This window comes from Anomalospiza imberbis, chromosome 3 (genome assembly GCF_031753505.1).
Source record: "Anomalospiza imberbis isolate Cuckoo-Finch-1a 21T00152 chromosome 3, ASM3175350v1, whole genome shotgun sequence".
Classification (NCBI taxonomy): domain Eukaryota; kingdom Metazoa; phylum Chordata; class Aves; order Passeriformes; family Viduidae; genus Anomalospiza; species Anomalospiza imberbis.
In genome coordinates, this window is record NC_089683.1 from 69,533,731 (window position 1) to 69,552,297 (window position 18,567).

The 18,567-nt window shown below is 36.2% G+C and overlaps 1 protein-coding gene across 7 annotated transcripts in view; it reads right to left on the minus strand.

Moving 5' to 3' along the window:
• RYR2 (ryanodine receptor 2) overlaps positions 1–18,567 on the minus strand; it is a 377,495-nt gene that overhangs the window by 222,586 nt on the left and 136,342 nt on the right. For all 7 annotated transcript variants that reach the window (XM_068184981.1, XM_068184983.1, XM_068184978.1 and 4 more), the window contains one exon: positions 166–240. In XM_068184981.1, coding sequence (XP_068041082.1) covers positions 166–240 — 75 coding nt within the window. The remainder of the gene's footprint in view (positions 1–165; positions 241–18,567) is intronic.

Below are 18,567 nucleotides of genomic sequence, written 5' to 3' on the forward strand. Positions count from 1 at the left end.
GCACCTACCCTTCATAAAGGTTTCTAGGAACCACAGTAAAATGCCTCTGATGTGAGTAATTCTCCAGATAATAGTAAATGGCAATATTCTGGGCACTTTCAAACACAGCTTTCATAAAAAAAAAAAATCACTGCTGCCCCCAACTGATGGAACACAGTTACATACCATGCCACTGTAGGAATGGCGCAGCAAGATTGCATGCCCGTAGAGCAGTGTTCGATGTCCACCACCTTGTGCAGACTGAAAGGTAAAGAGAAATTATATACTGGTATGTTTTAATAAAATGGAGCCTTCTGAGAAAGAAAGAAAGAAAGATGAGAGAACACTGTGTACTTTGAGCCATCACTAATTTGGTAAAAACTATGTTCTAGACTCCTGAATCATTTTTCCTTGTGCAGAAAGCAGGTAGCCTCTAAGAGCAGCTTAGATGTGTGTCATGCTACCCTCTACAAACTCACCTATTGTTAAACGTCTTCAAATTCACCCATTTTTCCTACAAATTATATCCTTCCAAGACAGATGGTATGCAGAGGGAGATTTTTAAATATTCTCCTAATTTTACCAGAGAGTAATGTAGTCTTCAACCACATTGAAGACCATCAACCTGCAAGTTGCTTTGTCCCACACTGTTTTAATACCATCAGAGAGAATTCTTTATCTGCTAAAACAGGTAAATTTTCAAAGACATCCAAGCTAACTCAACAGTATTTGGGGGTCCTGAAAACTCAGAAATCACGTCCAAGTAATTATTCCTGTTGAGAAACAGCACAAATCTTGAGTAAAAGAAAATTAAAGTGATAAAATTCACTTTTATTCCAAGAAACTACAACCATTTTCCCCTAATATTTTTACTAGATTTTCTATTTATCAATAATCAGTTTAACCACTCATGAAACAATAAATAAATCGTGTTAAGGCATGAACAAGCCTTCAATTTTTTCTGAAGATTTATGTATTCCTTATGCAGAAATGCAGATGACTAGCACTGGACAGGAGCAGAGACTGTCTGGCAAGACACTGTCAAGAGCATAAATTCATATTTCTCTGACAGAACAACTCATGTAACATTATGCACAGCACACTCTCCAAGAAGTAGTGATAAGTAAATATTTTTGGAATCTATAAATGTGACAACTCCATAAGCAGAATTATACTTTCATATAGAAACCCTACATTTAATTTTAAGGAATTAAATTTCTTATATATGGTATTTACACCCTTTTTTTACCATAGAAGACTGACCTTCTGTTTGACTGGAACATCAGATTCACTACAAAATAAATTTTAAAATCATACTATCTTACATCTCTGGCAGCTAAATTTCAGTGCTGAAGATCAATTTAACTGAATGTCTATGATAGCAACACACAATTATTTCCCTTCCATGTTATCCTTCTTTATCTTTTATGCATTAGCATTTATTGAACTTTGAATTACTTGGTCAAAGAAAAAAACAAGAGATAGGTGGTGAAGCACTAAGCACTTCCAAGATAATAATTTTAGCATTTTTAGGAAACTGCCGAGAGTTTCTAGCTTTTTCACTTATTGAGAAAAGAGCAGCTTGATGGACACAAGGTATATTTTGACTGTCAACAAACTGCACAGCAGTCAAAATGCAGGGAGGCACATTGAAAAATCTCTTTGGAAGACTGAATGACATTAATTTTTACTAAGAAATAGTCAAAGTCATGGAGTTTGTCACAGGCGCAGTCTTGACAATAAGGTATGAACACTTAGCTCTGAACTACCATTAGCACCCCCTCTTCTTCCAAAGGCATGAGGAAAGAACAAGGCATTTGAAAATGTCAGGCCCACTGTGCCAAAGATGAACACTGAATGTCTGCTACTCATCACACTGGGGAAGAGAGAAAAACACTGCTGTGAACACACTGCCCTACCAGCATTTCAGATTTACCTGCAAACTTTATCAACAGCACACATAGGTACCCAACTCAAAAAATCAGTAACAGGAACAAAATGTCAAAATTTCATGGGTATTTTTATCAAAAGTATTCTATTTTATTATCCATAAATTTGATATCTAACATAAAGATTTGATTACCTGTTGCACAAAAGCTGAGAATTGCATAACCCACGAAATCACAGCAATATTAACTTGCCCTTACTTTGGCTATATTGATTTGTCTGTCTAGCACGTATTTTGTTAAATTCTCACTTGTAGCTGAACAGGAGAAAGGTAGGTTCTAAAAAATTGCAATCACTTTTGTGAAAAATGGAGGAGCAGGTTTTTAGATATTTTTTTTTTCCAAGAGGATTAAAGCAATTCCTTTTAATTAGTATTATTTGTGCATTAGAAGAATGCAAGCAAGTCTGTGGTTTGTTTCTTAAATGTAAAAAACATTTACAGCATTTTCCACTTACGGGTTTCTGAGAGGCAATCATCATGAAACCATTCTTTTGGAGACAAAGTCAAAAGATGAAACAGAAAATTACAGAAAAGGATAGAAAAGAAGGCTGGCTCTGTGAAGCTGCCTTCCATTTTGTAGTTGTCTTCCAGAACATGTACATACCTCTAAGTTCATTTCCTATTTTAACAGCTCATTTCATAACTAAAAACTCAGCATTTATCTTTATGCCAAAAACTGCACAGCAAGTAGCTGTTGGACGATGATTGCTACTGAAACAATCTTTGATTTTTAAAATGATCCATTCAATTTCCATCAGAAAACTTTAAATTGTCCACATTAAAAAAAATTAAAATTTAACAATTGAACTTCCGTGGCAAAAATGCAACATCCAAGATGAGATCTGACACAGACGTTTTACCAAATTTATTGTAATATTGCAATCAGAAGATTCTGCAAGTAAGACTACTTGGAATCCACAATGCTGACTAATTCAATCCATAATGCCCACAAATTTTTGCACAAATTTATGAATGGCATTATAATGCAAGGCAGTTGCTAACAACCACATTATTTATCATGAGTCTTACTTTATTTATGCTTAAAATCTCAAAATTTTAGAGTAATTTCCAAGTTGAACAACACATTCCTCGAATAAAACCAGGCTGAAGAAAAATACATTTGTTTTCAAAGAATAAGTTATCCATTGAAGTTCTACAAGCTATGCTATTTAGCAGTGTCAATTATATTAATAGTAATTCTTCACATTTTATTCCTCAAGAATGTGGGATACACAAAAATACTTAAAAGTCTTCAGAACTGGCAAACACTAAAGATAATAATTTCAAATTGAAAGAACACAGGACTGACAAATTCACACTGCTTGTGAAAACTTCATGTAAACTGCCCATCTCTAATGCAATATTTCTGCAGCTGGAATACAAGATTAATTTGGAGTCATCTCATTGCCCAAAAGTCATTTCTAAAGAAAAGGCAATTTAGGATGGAACAACAAGAATTACAGCTGAATAAATTAGCATTCAAAAAACATAGACAGCTTTCAAATTCAACACATTGGAAGACCAAGCAATGACAGATTATTAAGATCTGAGCTTTTTAATTTGATGTAAAGAGTGTTACCATAAACCAAAATCAAAAATGATAAGCTAAAATTTGGAAATGTATTTTCCATGCTTTCTTACTAGAAAGAGGATTAAAATGCCAAAAAGCTCTCAAAACCTACAACTTAAAAGCTATGTAGTAAAATGTGCAAAGATAGAACAAAAAAAATGATCAATTTTACTGTGAATACCAACCCAATATGGAGTAAGATATGTTATGCCTGATTCAACCATCCCTTTGTGTCAGTATAACTTTACACATACAGGGCTGTCACAGGCCCACACATGTAATCAATCACCTCACAGACCAAAAGACTCACACAACAGAAGCTGCACTGCTGTGCCTATGGCTGCATTGCTGCACTCCTGGACACATATGAGAAGCTGCAGGAAATTAATCATGGTCACATGAATACATGTTTTAAAACCATTTGTGCTTTTGGGAGCCTCACAATGAGACCTTTTAGAGGCTGGTGAATAACGTCGTGGCAACCATGATTCTGAGTCAGCCATTGCCCTTCCATTCTTCTTATACTAACAGCCTTATTTCTACTAGACAAAAACATCCCTCAGACCAGTGAGAACTCTACTGCCAGCAAATGCTGATTTTTTTACTGAATTTTCTTCACAGGTCTGCACAATCTTCAAATGTATTAGAAAAGAGGAAAAAGCTCTGATTTTCAGGGAGGTACAGAGAGAGAACCATGTGAAAGCATTAGAAGTATTTAAACAACACAGTTATTGCAATGCTTTGCATATGTAAAGAAAAAGCTTCTGTAATGTTATTATTAAGAAATAAAATGCTTAAGAAAGCCTGACATCAACTGCATTTAACATGTGACTATTTAAACAAGTCTAGTCACCCACAAAAGCAATTTAAATATACTGAATGTGTCACACAGAAACTGATTCACACTCTAGAAACACTCATACAAAATAACATAGCAAGTTTTTAAGAAGAATGTAAAGGCTTTTCCTGCTTCATTCCATGAGAAGTTAATATTATTAGAATGGAGTTACTGACATGTGCTATATGGAAAATGACAGTACAAAGACTAAAGTGTAAGAAAAAATAGCTTTGATAGACTTCAAAAATAACTTTTTAAAAAATCAAATGAAACAATAAACTACATCAGTGAATCCTTCAAAAATTCAGTCCATATAACTTACAGTTATGGTATAGCATAACTTAATCACAATCAGCTGTACAGCCTTGTATTTCCTCTGTGCCCCAGATCCAACCCTAACAGACTAGATGGAACTTATGACCAATCAATATTGCTTTTAATGGGTTTCTAAACAAATACTACACAACTGCTTTCATGGCACTGAATATGGTAAAGTGGCAGTACAATAAAAGAAGCAACATGCTCCCCATTTTACTTCGCAAGTGTTTTTCAAGGTAACTACTTTAAGACACCATTAAAAGTTTCAAATATGACTATTAGTGGTCGTTTCATGTGTACATTGGAGTAAAACAATGTCCTTTAAAGCTCTGACTACTCACACTTCATTAAAATGGAACACATTGACAATGGCCATCTTGAACTTAGATGCTGGAGATAGCAGCATGTTAAATATATGACACCAATACGTCCATAAAAACACTTGCAAATATGTATACAAAAGGCATCATGTTCACCATCACAAGGATGTTCCAAGTTTCATGAAGTTCAGGAGCTTATACTGTTAGAAAACTACAAAGTTATCTAAAATTATTTCTATTTCTAAATCCAGACACTTAGACTAAATGCATAACCAGAAGTATAGAATTAAATACAGAATAGCCTACAGTTACCTGTTTTGAACCCTTTTAAATGTAAGGCTACCACCACTACAGAAATAAACCAAGCAGGATATTGCACCGACCATGATGGAAATGCTAAAGAATTATATTTACATAAAAAAGGAAATGTTCTTTCAGTGACAAAATCTTTTCCATGTCCCTTCCCCAGGACCCACATCACAGCTGTCAATTTTTTCATTCAAGAGAATTTGTTACATTTTGAAATTCTGGGTTTGATCCATCAGAAAGAAATCAAATAGGAAACTCAGGTCTGACCACATTTACTGGCATGAAAAAAAGCAACTACCATGTATTCTGAGTAAAAGTATATTTAGGCCCTGGTGCTCCCTATCTGAAACAACCTGTGTCAAGATCAGAGATGCAAGGCTGTTGATATCACTGTCTTTATCAAGATGCTGAAGAAAGCTTTTAAAATCAGCAGACTAATGTAAGCATTTATTCTGAGCTACTTACTAAAAAAAAAAAAAAAAACAAAACAGTGACTGCACAAGAAACATGTGCTTTGTTTATATAAAATTATTTGAACCTTCCTCATTTAAGCAAATTAAACCTTTCTATTTAAGCAACTTGCAAGACAAAACAAAAATTATTGAAAGGATGTGGAATAAATGTAAATCTTGAAAATTTTGAATCCTTACTTAGAAGAAAGGAAACCCCATGATGGCAGAATTAGTCATGAAGTGAAAGGAATCAGGAAATTAATAAAGGGACCGGGGAGGAATAGGAGGGAAGGATGTCCCATGGTTTAAAACCATCTCACCATGATTCTACGCATAAATATTTGCACAACACTACAACCATTTATGTAGCGGAGATAATTCTCAAAATATTTCCATAGCAATGTAACATCTACTCATCTATTGATTGAAAGGAATCAGGAAATTAATAAAGGGACCTGGGAGGAATAGGAGGGAAGGATGTCCCATGGTTTAAAACCATCTCACCATGATTCTACGCATAAATATTTGCACAACACTACAACCATTTCTGTAGCGGAGATAATTCTCAAAATATTTCCACAGCAATGTAACGTCTACTCATCTATTGATTTCATTATTAATGTGCCATTTCTTAATCTGTTGTAGACCAAAGTTGATGGAGGTCAGTATTCATCAAAAATCAGCAATGCTGCAGTCCTACAAGCTGCCTAGAATAGAAGGCCACAACAGGTAAGTATTCAACAAGACCCCTTGCTCCCCACAAGTATATACTATCTAAACTATTTACACTGAAATTCAGACGACAAATGAGAGCTTCTTTCTGATACCGAGCAACAGCCAGTTGGAAAATACAGGAAGGCTTGTAGGCTTGTTCTCTTAATACCACTATGATCAATTACATGAAAAGCTGGAAATGAAAAGCTAAAAAAAAAAAAAAGCTTGATATGGTGGGTTGACCTTGGCTAGATGCCAGTTGCCCCCCAAGCTGCTCCATCACTCCCTCATCTCAGCTAGACAGGGGAGAAAAAGTAAGATGGGAAACAGGGGGGATAAGGCAGTTTACTAAAGCAGAAGTGAGAGGTCATACTTGCATACAAGTAAAGGAAAAAAACAAAATACTTTATTTGCTACTCCCCATCATCAGGAAATGTATGGTCACTTCCCCAGAAGCAGGGCTTCAGCATGCATCATGGTTGCTCCAGAAGGCAAATGCTGTAAATAACAAATACCTCCACTTTCTCCTTTTCGTAGTTTTATATATGAGTTGACATCATATGTTATGGAATATTCCTTTGGTAAATTTGGGTCTAGTGTCCTAGGTGTGTCCTATCCCAAGATCTTTCCCACATCAGCCCACAGATGAGAGGTGGAATGTTGGAATGTTGGGTGCTGATGCTGTGCCAGTGCTGCTCAGCAATAGCCAAAACACTGGTGTGTTATTGACACCAATACAAAGCACAGCACTGTGAGGGCTGCTGCAGGGAAAACAAGCTCCCTCTCAGCCAGACCTAATACACTTGATGACAAAACATTCACTCAGATTAATGTAACTTAAGGCAACTAAATAGCTTTAAGATAGAAAAAAGGCCCTTTTGTTCAGTAATTCACCCACCTAAAATCTGAGCATTCTGCTTGTGGTTACACAGAGAGCTTAGGATATCCATGGCTCTAAGTTTGGCATTTCAGTTTTGCGAGATGAATGCCAAGCAGAGTCCAGAAAACCCAAGCAGTGGTGAAAACAGAGTGTGTGGAAACAGGCTGAATCACTGCAGAACTTGTGAAGTAACCCTGGAACAGAGCTAGAAGGCTTGCAAGACAAGATTAGTCAGGCAAAACTAAACAACTGATGCTTGGAATACTAACACTGGGAAATTAAATCTTCAGCAACATCAGAGAACTTGAAAATGCTGCAAGCACTATAGACTACAAAGCTACAGAGAATAAGCCAAGAAGTTTTACATCTTCTTGCTCATAGAAGTATATGTTTTTTATTTTAAATTCTTGATACAAAACAGACAGAACTTCCTTCCCAAAATTACAGCATCCAGGCCCAGAACCCTTGAATTCTTCTATGGAAAAAAACAACAATGCTAACCCTTCTGCATTTACTGTGCTCTTGGGTTGCCGTTTCCAGTGGTTGGCACCAAGCAAATAGCATTTAGTAGCTTAAAATTTAAAGATACAAAGCAAATCAATTCACTGACATGAGGCATTGAGCTAGTATTTCCTCACTCTGCTCCTATCACATAAGAGCAATACCAAAGAGTGAATTCAAACAGTCTAAAACCCCTTTCTTTGTTTCACTGTAGCCTACACACCATGTTATATGAGAACAAACAGGAGGTTGAATCTCTCAAGACATTATATATGCTATACATATTCATGACTTTATACTTTACTCCTAAACCACTACAGACTTTCTGTGAAATTCACTATCAAACAGCAAATGCTGCAAAAATTCAGTCATAGAGATTAGTGTGATTGATGACTACTGGTACCTACTCCCAGATAATGATGGCCATTGTGATTTAAAAAAAAAAAAAAAAAAAAAAAAAAATGCAAGAAAAAAAGCAAGAAAAAAGTAACAAAACAGACTTCTTTTACTAACTTGATCAGCAGTTACCTCCGATTTTGTGCCAGGCCAAAAATAACCCCAAAAACTAGAAAAAAGGCTTCAGCTAAACTATAGGTTTCCTAAAGATGGCTTGAATTTAAATCTGATGTCCTATATAAATATCACATAAAAATCTGAATTTGAATAAATCAGCTGGCCAAAAAATCCCCATCAGCACATCTTATGCAGCTGAGAACACAGAAATATTTTACTACCTACATTAAAAAGGTTGGAATAATTAGAAATTATGACAAATATTTGTGCCAGCACCACGCTAAATGATCCCAATTTTGCTAATATTGACCTGTTGGAAGGCAGAATTAGAAACACTTCAAATATACTTCATTATTAATATTTCTGACACTACATTTATGTTATCAGTTTCCCAGCAATGGGAAATTTCACAACAAAGAATAGCAGACACAGCAGTAAAAATTAATCAAAAGTAAATAATATTGATTGTCTGCTTCCAGATTTATGTGTAAAAGAAACATTTATATTTATGGCTGAGGCAATACTTCCATTACAAATGCCTACTTTCAAGCACTTCCAGTGTTTTGGAAAAGAAATTGCTCAGGAAGATAAAATTTATCGATTTCTCCTTCAGCCTAATGAGGATTTCTCTTACCCCATTCTCCTCCTCCTAATCTGCATAGGACATAGAAGAAATAATAAAAATCTTCCTGGTTATTTTAGAGCTAAATGAGTGGAGGAGGGAGGCATTTTTCACAGGTTAAGGATCGTGACTAAGCTTTTTCTGTTGCTGTATGGTATGAGGAATGTGAATCATCCCTGTCACTTGAGAAAGAAACTCACAGATAAAGAATAAGACAGACAGCCAAGTGGGAAGGAAAGATGGATCAGCAGAGGAATAATGCTAAGAAAACTCCTCTGACATCATTAAATCCAGCCCTTAAAATAGAGCTGCTCATCTAGCTGAGGACTGCTCACTTTTGGAGAGTGACAGTGAAGCAAGACCATACCATAGAAAAGTAAACTCTTAGGGGATGAAAATCAATAAAGAAATCAGTTTAAATGTTGAATTGGGAATAGACTGGTAATTAAGGTAGAAAATGAATAAACAACACATTTTGAAGAAAACTGCAGGTAATTGTTTAATGTCAGTTATTCAAAATGCATGCAGGTTCAAGTGCTTTGTCATATTCTTAATGAGACCACAAAAAAAAAAAAGCAAAAAGCAAAAAGCAACCCCAAGAAACAGAGCTCCAGCAAATGCCAGTGACAGCCTCATCTCAAACGCTGCCCAAACAACCCACAGGTGAGACACAAAACCATCAGAACAGCATTCTTGTGACAGAAGTAACAATGTGCTGTCCCTGCTTTCTAAACTGTTTTACTGTAACTTCTGTTATGTATTCGTTGTCTCAAGATTTTACCATGTAATGCTACACTCTCATTGAAAGGCTTAGTATGAAGTGAAAATTAGAGAAACCAGACAAAAGTCCTTTCTCCACAGTCTGCCTTTGGTTCTTCACAATCATAACCACAATACAAACTAGAGTCACTGTGGTTTCTAAATTCAATTTTTTAAAAAATTCTATGTTTTATGTTCAAGAAGGTAAGTTTAAAGCTGTTGTTAAAAATTAATAAATGTAATTAATTAAATTGTAGGAATACATAGGAAGTATAATACCAAATTTAACTTCCTTACCTTCATCATAAATTTCTGTAGATCCATGAGAAGGGGAAAAAAAGAGAAAATGTGAAATGAACATTTGCTTTCAGGTGCATAAAAAAGGGATTTGTTTCCCCTGAAAAAGTGAGGGGGATACAGTCAGTAGAAACCACATTTAAAAGGAACATTTATCATTGCAATTAACATAATTATAGCTCGTGCTAGAAAGCAAAACAGCTACTCTGAACAAAGCTTTATCCTTTTTTGTTGTTGTTGCAATAGTTTTCTCAGATTTTTCTTCACTTGAAATAATATAGTGCATGAAACACCTATTAACTAGAGATTAAACACAGTAAAGGTAAAACAGGAGCCGTGCCTGATCCTCTTAAACAACTTTTCTGATGAGTTTCTAGCAAGTACAATGTGACTTATTAAATCCTGTACTCAAAGTGCAGTGCTGAAGAGCAAAACCACTATTGAAGCAACATACTGTATGTTAATGTAAAATAAATTAAGAAAATTTAAATATTAGAAAGACTTCATGCACTGATTTAAAAAAATCAAGTGCCACATGGCTAATGATAGAAGATTATGAAAATTTTTAGGTTAATTTTCATGAAGGTTGCTTAAGAATAAAAGGAGAGTGATGTGTTACATGCAGTGATTTGCTTTTCTTTGTCAGAGATTTATGGCCACCTTTCCCCTTTTGACCTCATCAGTTCATGTTTTGATATCACAAATGTTGAAACTGAGGACTGAAGTTTGTCTCTATCTCAAATGAAAAGATACTTTGACTGGAGAGCTTCCAAGCAAGGCTGGCTGCTTTCATTTCGTATGCACTTTTAAAAGAAGTATCTCAAAGATGTGCAAGATGTACAAGTTCTCAAAGATGTACAAGATGTTCTAGCTAAAAGAAACAAACCCCTATAATCTAATAATCTTAAAATGTTCAAAGACTTCTCTCCTTCTCTTCTTTTAGGGCTATTTGGTTGTTATCAGTATAGCTTTTTAGTTGTCACTGAAATTTTGCTGCTTTTACTGGGTGGCTCCAGAACTAACCAGGAATCTTTGCTGAGCTTTTTGCAGTGGGATGAGTGTAAACTCATTACTACATAAACAATTTATGTAGATAATTAATTCAAAGCAATCCTTTCCTATTTTTGAAAGTCAGTATTTGTCAATACAGAGTTTCACTTACCAACCTGCTGTCAGTTTATCAAGGACATTAGATCTATCAAAAGACCTCAGTCTCTTCCAGCAGTCATTCATATATAAAATTCTATTCTGAGGATTACATGACCCCATTGTTTTTTCCCATAGTAAAAGTACAGTAAACAACAGTCCTGTAAAACCTTCTGGTTTTCTTTTTGATAATTTATTTAAATGCTTGATTGTAATCTTTTAACTACCTTCAAATTAAAGTGAATAGTTTATATTTTCCATTGATTACTAAAATGATACAGCAGCTATTTGTGCTGGATTCTTTGAAAGACCAGATTGAAAAATTCATTTTCTTTAGTTGATGTAATTAACTATAGCAAATGAGAGAGAAACAATTGTAATCTACTTCAGTCAGTCATATCATGTGCTTTAGAGCTACTTGGGTTCCTTAATAATTTTTAAGATAATTTACACATGATTCTTAGAGCTAGAATATGCTGTGAATAAACCCCTCAAGAAAACCTGAAAGACAACAGTGGGCGAGGGAAGTTTGAACACTTATCTATCTATTGATTGCTTTAAAAACCACCATACTCTGAAATGTTATCGCAAATACTTAAACGTGTTATGCCCACAAATGCAAAGTGAATGACTCTGTGAAAGCTCAGGCCAAGCCTGAGAAGTTACATATCATGACCTGTGAGGGCCACAAGTTGCAAGCAAATGGCCAGCACAGAGGGTCCTGGACACTCCTGTCATATTGCTCTGCAAGAACATTCTCCAAGGTTTTTAAACCAAATCTCTTCTTAGCTAAATGAGAATGCTTACTTTGAAAACCATTAACTCTCAGCTTGGAAAGAAACAAAAAGAAGAGAAAGAAAAAAAAAAGCAGCAGAAATTATGTACTTTATATATGCAACAGGCTGTTACACAAGAAATTTCTTCAACTCATTCTCTGCAGAGGGCAGAACTTCCTGCTCCTTAACACTTGTTCTCTGTATCTCAGGACAATTGTGCACATGAGTTTCTGGACTAACATTAGCAATTCAGAATGCATATATGAAAATTAAACAGAACACACATATAATTTGAAATTTCTTAAAGTCATTCTAACTTCCTGTCCTGGTTTTGTCTGGGACAGAGTTCATTTTTTCCCAGTGGCTGGCAAAGTGCTGTGTTTTGAATTTATGATGAGAAAAGTGTCAGTAACACACATATTCTAGCTGTTTCTAAGCAGTGCTTATACTAAGTGAAGGACTTTTCAGGTTTTTTTATCACCCTGCCAGGGAGTAGGCTGGAGGGCACAAGAAGCTGGGAGGAAACGTAGCCGGAACAGCCAACCCAAACTGGCCAAAGGGATATTTCACACAATACAGTCATGCTTTATATACAAAATGGGAAGAAAGCTGGCCTGGGGCCACTGCTCAGGAACTGGCTCGGCATCAGTTGGTGAGTGCTGAGCAATTGCATTGTGCATCACTTGCTTTGAATATTCTAATTCTTTTTTCATTATGGTTATTATTATTTTGGTTTTTGTCCTATTAAGCTGTCCTTTTCTCAACCCACAAACTTTACCTTTTTTTTCTTTCAATTCTTGCCCTCATCCAATTGGTGGCGGGGGAGCCAGTGAGCTAGCAGTGTGGTGTTTAACTGCCTGCAGATTTAAACCCCATCAATACTTTCTGGAGCCCAAAATGAAGCAGAAAGGGTTGAGATAACAATGCTCTGACCAGAGCATGCTATAAAAATTCTTTATAAGCATTCATTTTATTAGTTTATTAGTCTCTGGTTACAATGTTGATTTATTTGCTCTCAGAGGTCATGGAAATGGAGAATCATAGAATGTTTTGGGTATAATCAAAACATTCATAAACATTTAAAGGGTTAGGGGACCTTTAAAGATCATCTAGTCCAAAACCCCACAATGAGAAGTGACATCTTCAAATAGAACAGGTTGCTCAGATCTTCATCTAATCTCACCTTGAATGTGTCCAGGGCTGGGGCACCCACCATCTCTTTGGGCAACCTGTTCCAGTGACTCACCACTCTCATCATAAAAACTTCTTTATATCTAATATAGAATGACCCCTTTTCAGATTAAAACTACCAAACCTGTCCTATTACAACAGGCCTTGATAAAAAGGCCATCTTTCTTACAACTGCTGTACATGTTCTCAAAGTTGAATTATGTAACATCTTACTTGTGGTATGTGTTCCCTGCCATGCTGTTTATCACCTCTGGGGGCTGGATTAATGCCATTATTTTGTTGTATTTTATAACACTGCTTTAGGATAGGTTAAATTGAGGTACATGAGACTAACCTGGAGTTTGTACACAGCATTGCCATCACCTCTGTGTTCCAAGAACCATCTATTGGAAACTATTAATAATTACACCTTTTATCTTTACTTCAAGGAGAGCCAATCTATGGGGGAGATACCTTCCTCCATCTTCCCCTTCTCCAGGCTAATTGCAACAGTGCTTGAGAATTCTGAGCATGTTCCTATTGCTAGGGCTCCTGAATGTGTTTCAGGTCTTGTTTATGGTTAAAAAACTATTTAAGAATACCACCTTATTCTTAAGCACCTCAGATCTGCACTGAGGCTGGATAGTGATGAGTGGCAGGGTATGTGGGATAGAATACACAAGTGCTTAGGACAGTGATCACCTCCAGCATTTTGGAATTACACCTCTGAACAAGTGCAGAATCCCGAGAATCTAGTAAAATATTTGGAAAAAGTATTCTGTCATCTCGGCAATTCCAGAAAGACACAAATCACCTGCCTGGACCTGACTCAGGCCTACTGAGCCCTATTCAACATTATTCAGTACCCTCAAGGGGCAGAGAAGGTCTCTGGATCTGATGGCAAAAGGATAGGCTCTGCGGCTACCCCAACCCTGGCAACAGGCACTGCAGCTGAACCAAAGAACCAACACATGCCAGCATCAGTCTTCTCAGTACACAAAAAGAAATACTGGAAGCAAAAGTGAGGTCATTTAGTAAGGGATGAAAGAGCATCTTCTAAGAGGGAGCAGGAGGAAAAAGTGGACAAGGCAGACTATCCCAAAGCAGGACCCTCACAAGAACAGGAGGAGGAAGAGAGGCAGACACTGAAAAGGGAGAAGAAAGAGCAAAAACTCACGAATGAGGTGCCAACCACTGGATCTCTTTCCCTGTGTGAGCTGTGAAATGTGTGAAAATATTTCAGCTGCTGTCTAGTGTCTAGGTAAGTCCATTGTCACCTTCCTGCTCCTATGTTGGGAAAATGGGAGCAGCAGCCCAGAATTAGAGGGTAAGGAAGTGAAACAGCTGGGATTCCTTTCTAGATAATGAAGCATAGACAAAGTGGTTGGAAAAGGGGTACAAGTCCTTAGGTTCTGAAGGCAACTTCTGTCATATGTGAAAGAAAGGTATCCCTTCAAGAAAGATATTATATGTCACCTAGGCAAGTGAACCACCACCGAGAAAGGTATCCAGTACCTGAGGAAATTAGCCATGCTGGAGGTGGATGAAATGGCTGGCCAGCTCCAGTAACATGAAGAAAATCTTTTTTTCCTTCATCATCTCAGCTGTGGAAAAACTAGCCCAGTATTAGGAGTAAGCTTTCCTCTGCTCTAAAGAGAGGACACAGCGAGTACACACCACCCTGTGGTTTGACCTGAGTGACCACAGAGACGAGATGAGGAACTAAGCTGGAAAATCTGCCTCAGTCCTAGAGGCACAAATATGTGAGTTGCAAGGAAAAACCATCACAAATGGGGTTCTTCCAGGAAAACTGCTGGTCCAGTTTCCTGTGGGAAGTTCCCCAGAGCAGAAGGGCTGATCTTACTCTTAACTGAAGGGACTTCTGATTCATACTTACAAGAAGCGAGTAGTCAAAACTATTGTTAGGACTACAAGGACCTTGTCCGCAGAAAGATGGATGAAAGGGACAATTGGACTTTTCTGGACTTTACTGGACTGTATGGATCCAATGGTCTGGCTCATCAGACCCACAGTAGTAAAAGGCTCTAGTGTACATCAATGTACAGCTGTAATACCTTCAATTCCCATTTGTATTTCTGGAGTGACAGGGAGATCCCAACAACTGACTATTGGAGGTCGAAGTGAGGCTGACTAGGAAAGAGTGGCAAAAGCACTCCACTGTGACTGAGGTGAGGAGAGTGAGTATGTAATGAGTATAGTAAATCCTGTGCAAGTGAGACCAATGCAAATTTGATGACTAAATGCATTGAAATTACCACTTTCTCCTTCTCTTGTTAACGAAATCAGTGTCCTCTAATTTTTAATGCTGTTTCCATAGTGTCCATTTTTTTCAGAAGTCGTCCTGAGAGGTAGGACTAGTAATTCAATGAAACCGACAACAGGATAATCATATTCCTCTGATTAAGTCTTCAGTTGCACATGCTATCTAACCTTTTGGAGACAAATACTTAATGTGAGTGCTTAGTATCAAACAAATATCCTCACAGAGGAACTAAACTGAGCACTCAGCAGCTGGAATACCTGACTGGCTTGGAACAGAACGTGAAAAAGGAAAAGTAATAAAAAAGCCTTTGTAGAATTTCGAATCATTATATTTGAGAAACACAATCCCCATTGTTCTATTCATCCTCCTAATTACTTCCTCCTTCTCAAAATAAAGCAAGTAATTGACATTTAAGGTTTATCTGAGTAAACTTAGGATGTGTTTTTAATATAAATATTTACAGCTGTTTGAGGCCATTATATTCCTTGGTTCCTTGGACAGCTTTCAGGTAGCTTATCACTTACTATTCTAATTTATCATAATTTCACCTCAATTCTTGGGCTTTCTGGCTACATGCAAAGAGAAAAAAACATTAAAAATTTATTTGGAATTTTTAATAGGAAAGTTGCCAAAAATCCTTTAATTTAGAGATAATCTCCTGACTACATCTTTTGTACAATTTTTATAGCATTAATTTAGAGATAATCTCCTGACTACATCTTTTGTACAATTTTTATAGCATTCCATTTGCTACTTAGAAATATTAGCTATTTACACCAATCTATCCAACAAGTATTGAAAACAAGTAAAGAGACAGTTTGCCATAATTCACAGAAATTACTATTGCTACATAGAACATAGCTTGAAATTCTCAGATCTATAGTAGGGACTGAAGTAGAAACACCAAAGAAACCCTAGCAGACATTTGGAAATGTCACTATTTGATTGAGATAAGTTTTAATCAATTTGCACACAGGTTTCTTTTGAAATTAAAACATGTACTTAGAAAATGTTTGTATTAGGTTTTTTTTTGCTGATGTGAATGAGACTTGGGCTGCAATTAGCATCCACTAAAATATACAATACACTAAGGATGGAATTACAGATATGGTTGAAACTATCAATGTAGGTGTGACATTTTAAGCACCATTTCCATATCACTCCATTTTGATATGCCTGTTCACTTCAACATCATACAGTATTATCTCTTATTTTCCTTCAAGATGTGTATTAGAACTGACTTTTCAGTATATAAAACTGAGTTAACACTGCTCATATTACTCCCTACACTGAGTCACCTCTGCAGTCTATGTTACATCTAAAATTTGAATGCAAATTCTTTATATTTGAGGATAAATATTTGTGCAGAAATAATGTATTTTCCCACAGAAATATGAAAAATCAATCTATATTTAAGCAAATTACCTATGTGTGAGCAAGAAATTATAAGAAAAAATTGTCCTTATATAATTCATGTAATGCTTGAAAATCATACTGATTATAAAGTACTGATGTGCAATTAATTACTTTAACAGAACTGAAGATGTATTACTTGAATCATTTCCCTTGATGAAGCTTTGTTTTGTGGCTCACTCCAATCTCCACAAGAGCCCTAGGTTGTTTCCACTAGTCAAATTCCATTTGTTATATTTATCCAGTCCACACTATCAAAGTGAGAATTTATTCACTACTTCTCAGCTTAGAAGTCTCTGTAATGAAAGCAATTCTTTTGAAAAGTGTCTAAAGCGCGTTTTCTTAATCTGCAAGTTTCTTTTCTCCAAAGAAATTGAAAATTAGCTTCACTTGTGGCCTAAAACTGAGCTAACATAGTTACTACTTGAGGCAAGGAGAAAAAAATTTACCATTACCCTCAGCAGAAGATGTTTCTCTGTCTCAAAAACTGAAGACAATCCTACAATGTTATAATTAGCATAGCTTTTCCATCAGCCAGGGTAAACATGACAATGTTTGTACCTTGCATTCAGAATTTAAGAAACAACACACTTCGTTTCTTTTCAGGTAAAAAGCTCTTCAGAGTAATCCCTCCTGAAAACAATAATTCTGGATGGCTCTTAATGCTAAATTTTCAAAATAATTTACCAACTAGATGTAGTCAAATGTGTAACAAAGGCCAAATTATTACATCACCAGAGATACCCAAGAGAAGTTCTTATCCTTACACTGAAATCTGTTGTAGAGCTAAGCAGTTATCCTGAAAACCAAGGCAGACACTCAGCTGCTTTTATTGAGTACATTAGTCCTGTTGTATGCAAGTATATAGCACCTCCCTTGAGATCACAAATTTGCAAGCACATTGCTAATTCACAGAAAAAGACACTTTAAGATTATTTCCCTTATTTCATAAATACATTAAAAGAGAAAAAAATGTCAGGGAGATTAAAGGAATTCCTTTCATTATGTGTTATTCAGTTTCATCTTACTGCATTACTGTCATTTTCTCTGTAAAGAAAATACATTCAGGATATTCTAAATTTTGGTTCAAATTTAATAAATCCCTTTGATCAAATACTGGGGGTTCCTCACCTTGGTAGTTTTATAAAAAATAGAAAAAACATTTTCAGATATGAAATGGGAACCAGGATGCCTTACCTCCACTAGGTTTTACATTGGGTAAGATGTCTTTAATCTACTTGATTCTGCACTGAAGCAGATCTACAAGCCTTCACTCTCCTACCTGCTCAGAGACAAAAGAATGAAGCCTAGAGTTCAACAAGTATCTTAAAGTGATTTAATTTGTACCCAGCTTCAACTGAGAGCACATCCTTTCAGTAGAATAAAGATTTTGGAACAAAATCACAAGAATTATAGTCATTTGACAGAAGTACACAGGAACTGGAGTAATTTCTTCTAAAACTTTTCTAAGTACACTTCACAGGCTAGAACAGCTCAGAAGTGAATGACTTGAGCTTATCCTTTGAACAGCATGAAACTGCTTACAGCAAGGTTCAGCTACTAATTTGCTCATCTATTTGACATGAAGCTTCTCTCTGGGCTTGGGCTTTAAGGTTTTCACAGACAGATATAACCAAACACACTTGCATTAACCTTGTGTGCTCTATGCTGGAAAATGGCTAATCAAGAAATACATGTGTTAGAGTGAGGTGTCTGCCCCAGTGAGCATGCAGCTTTACAGCAGCCAGCTTTCTACTG